This window comes from Pagrus pagrus (genome assembly GCF_965226575.1).
Source record: "Pagrus pagrus genome assembly, chromosome: 13".
NCBI lineage: Eukaryota > Metazoa > Chordata > Actinopteri > Spariformes > Sparidae > Pagrus > Pagrus pagrus.
Window position 1 is genome coordinate 26,060,210 of NC_140197.1, and position 3,649 is coordinate 26,063,858.

A 3,649-nucleotide genomic window follows, 5' to 3' on the forward strand; every position below is an offset into this window, starting at 1 on the left:
CCCTTCTTTGTGGCTCTTCTTGAGGTTTCTTCCATCCTTTTTTCCCCCTGTTAACTGTTGTGTCTGCTCCTCACAACAGTTAGTTTTACACAAAAGTAGACAAAACATTAAGAAAAGCCAGTTGTGGTTTTCCATCTGTGAGATAAACTGCAAAATAACATGGCTGTTGTGTTTTATTTTTCATTTGCATCTTGAAACAAGCATCACAAATTCAGTGAGGTGTTTCAGATTTCAAACATATTGACATTCCTCTGCAGTGTTGGTTAACTGTTGCTCTCTGCTCAACTGGACCAACAGGTGTACACCAGTGTAAAGTTTATTGAGTATTCAGTTACACTGTGGCCTCAAGCTTGCCTGTTAAAACATAATACACTGAGAAATTATGTGTGCAAGTGTGTGCGTATACACACACGTGCTGTAAATGAGATTAGGGTCTATGACAGTCAGCTAAGAGACATTTTTTAATCTTCTATCGGCTCTCCTATGTTGCAGATATTCATAACCTAGAAAGCCAGAGTTCTGTCTCCTTACCTAAACCTTTTAAAATTTATCAGCTTGTCTGAAAAGCTGAAACATATGTCTGGGATCCTAAAAACTCAACCTTGTCATTCAGGCTGTTTAAGAGGCCTTGAGGAATTATTTCCGACTGCCCCTCCCTTCACAGGCCACATAGACTGACAGAGCTGCAGGTCAGAAAAGGTCAATTCATCTCTGGACAACTGCGTCTGTGTTCTCCTCCAACATCTGATGATCACACAAGCGGAGATGTTCTCCTATTTGCGATTGGCCAGCTGACCGGATGACGTAGGAGATTTCCCATTCATCACGGTAGTGAATGCCAAGAGGAAGCAGTGAGGTGAAACAATAATCCTTAAAACATTTCTATTTTGGTTTGATCTCTTGAGACTACATTAAACAATATTAGGGCTAAGCTCAAATCCAGGCGATTGTGGTGTAAAGCCTGTTTTTCTGCGGAGAAATAAACAAGGCCACTTCAAAAACAGGTTGTTTGCTCTCAAACTTTGCAGGTGCAGATTGCAGATTTCATGAGAAAAGCTTTTGGAAAAAATTCATAATATGGATTTAGGATTATCTTTCCATGAAAAAACTAATTTGTAGTCAATTGAAAGGATTTGTCAGTCTGTGTAAACAGGGTTACTTCAGGGCAGTCAAAGCAAGTCCTCTCTCATTTAATTAGTCCGTGCTAAACCTCTCTGAGGCATGAAATCATCCCAACAGCAATCCTCACAAATCTCCACCCTCACTCAGTAAAGTTAAATTAGCCCACATCAGCCTATCACCGCATTCAGTCACAACACCTCTCGCTCATCCCCACCCTGAAAAACCCATACTGGAAATCTACAGTCAGTGCATGTGCTGATATACATGTGCAAAGTAAAAACTAATCCTAATCTGTCATCACATCTCAACAGCATCTTTTTCCTGTGCAAGGTGAACATTGATTTAATTAATCAGACTGAGTTATTCTCATCTGGTCTGACATAAAATCTCATCATCACAAGAAGATACTCATTACATAACCTATATACAATTTCTAAAAATAAGATAGACTTTCTTAATTAAGATGTGGGGAAAACACAGCTAATTGCTGTCAAAGCCCAACGCTGAGGTTAATCCAAATCAGTGTCTAATTATAATATGTACCATGAAAAGCTGCACTTACTAAATTGTCTGCGTCTGAACTGGGACGTTTAAAAACATATAAATCGTGCAAAGAAATACCCCAAGAACAAAATGTCTGTCATGTCAGCCGCGGGGGATTTAGAGACTTTGGAGACACGTGCCCAGCCAGCTATCCTACTTTGAGACGACCACTTCACAGAGACAAAGAGAAGCAGGAGGAGGAGAGAGCAGGAGGGACACGCAGGTCAGCATCTTGCCTACTGAAGCAAGCCACATTACAGTCAGAGCTGTAGGAAAGTTTTGCTGGCTGGGTTTGACTGCGTCATAGATAGCATCTGTACGTTTCTATTGCAAAAGGCTGGAAAAGAAGAGTTCTGACATATATTCAGAACCTCTATTCTTGTCTTATTGAGGCATCATGACACAGCAGGTCAGTGGTTCACCGCTCTTCAAGCCCTTCTTTCTGAAGACACCTGTCAGTCTCCTGCGACAGAGACGACACACGCTCCCTGCCAGCGAGTTCAGAAACCTCACGCCACAGGATGCCATCAGTGTGTTTGAGATCGAGAGAGAAGGTAAGTCAAGCTTCTGCCGTTCACAGACAGAATATATTTAACCTGATATGTGTTTTAAACCAAAAGGTGACATTCTACATGTAAAAAGAAAATATACTGTATATACTGTGTCTGTATATACTGTATATACTGTCATTGGGGAAGCTATAATGCATCATCTCTTAAATACTGTTTGGATGTTAAATATTGTATACGTGCCAGTTTTTACTTGATTGGTGCACATTTCTTTTTCTGATCGTCATCATCATGACTCTCAGGACATGACCCACTGTATCAACTGCTTCTCTTCACACCCTCAGCATTTGTCTCTGTGTCTGGAGAGTGTCCACTTACCTTGGATGAAGTGCTTAACTTCCTGGGTCAGTGCCCTGAGCTGTCACTGGGTTGGTTCGAGGAGGGACAGCTGGTAGCTTTCATCATCGGCTCTGGCTGGGGCAAGGAGAGGCTTTCACAGGTATGAGGACATTAAAGAAACTGTAAAGACGACTTCATGTGATTCATGTGAATTTTGGCTCATGGTTGCTTTGACATTATTAATGCCTTCTATGTAATCTCTTTTCTCCAGGAGGCAATGACCCAACATGTCCCAGACACCCCTACTGTGCACATCCACGTGCTGTCAGTGCACCGTCACTGTCGACAGCAAGGCAAGGGCTCCATCCTCTTGTGGCGCTACCTGCAGTACCTGCACTGTGTACCCGGCCTCCGCCGAGCTCTGCTGATTTGCGAGGAATTCCTGGTTCCCTTCTACGTCAAGGCCGGCTTCAAGGAGAAAGGGGCGTCGGCCATCTCCATATCCAACATGCAATTCCAAGAGATGGAGTACACGCTCGGCGGTCAGGCGTACACAAGGCGGAACAGCGGCTGCTAGTCCATCAGTCCCTACCCCACCCTCCTTCCACTTATTCACCTCTAACATGGACTCAGGGCAGAAAAGATTAACGCAACACAGCTGACAGTTGGACAGATAAAGGCACAGAGCCAGTATGCACCAGTGGACTGGGGTCAGTGTGGGTAACAAGGTCTTACTGGACCCTCCTTCTGTCAGAACCTCACAGTATCCCACCGAACGAGGACCGTGTGAGGACAGAGGGGACAAGAGTGGATTCATGCTACAAGAAAAAGGAACAAGTGGCTTTGCAGTTGATAATCTGACTTATCAGACATCAAATTATATCCCTTTTGTTAACAGTAGCATCTTGGCTTTGTGAGTTTAATGTTGTTTTTTCATTTATTTATCGGTTTGGATTTATTTACGCAATTAATTAAAAAATGTTATGCATTACATCTGGGGTTGTGAAAACTGACATTAAAAATGTTTGGATTGTCGAAAGAAATTTGCTGTTTCTTTGTTGCATAATTTGAATAAACTGATACAATCTTCAACAGGCATTTTCTGGTAATTGAGAGAAAGTCACAGACCATTTCAA

At 42.5% G+C, this 3,649-nt stretch overlaps 1 protein-coding gene across 1 annotated transcript; it reads left to right on the top strand.

Moving 5' to 3' along the window:
* Positions 1 to 2,062: 2,062 nt before the first annotated feature.
* On the top strand, positions 2,063 to 3,090 carry aanat2 (arylalkylamine N-acetyltransferase 2; the record flags this gene model as incomplete). Its single annotated transcript, XM_084371655.1, has 3 exons — positions 2,063 to 2,219; positions 2,519 to 2,673; positions 2,785 to 3,090. 3 exons carry the CDS (start codon positions 2,063 to 2,065, stop codon positions 3,088 to 3,090), a joined length of 618 nt encoding a protein of 205 aa, XP_084227781.1.
* Positions 3,091 to 3,649: the final 559 nt, after the last annotated feature.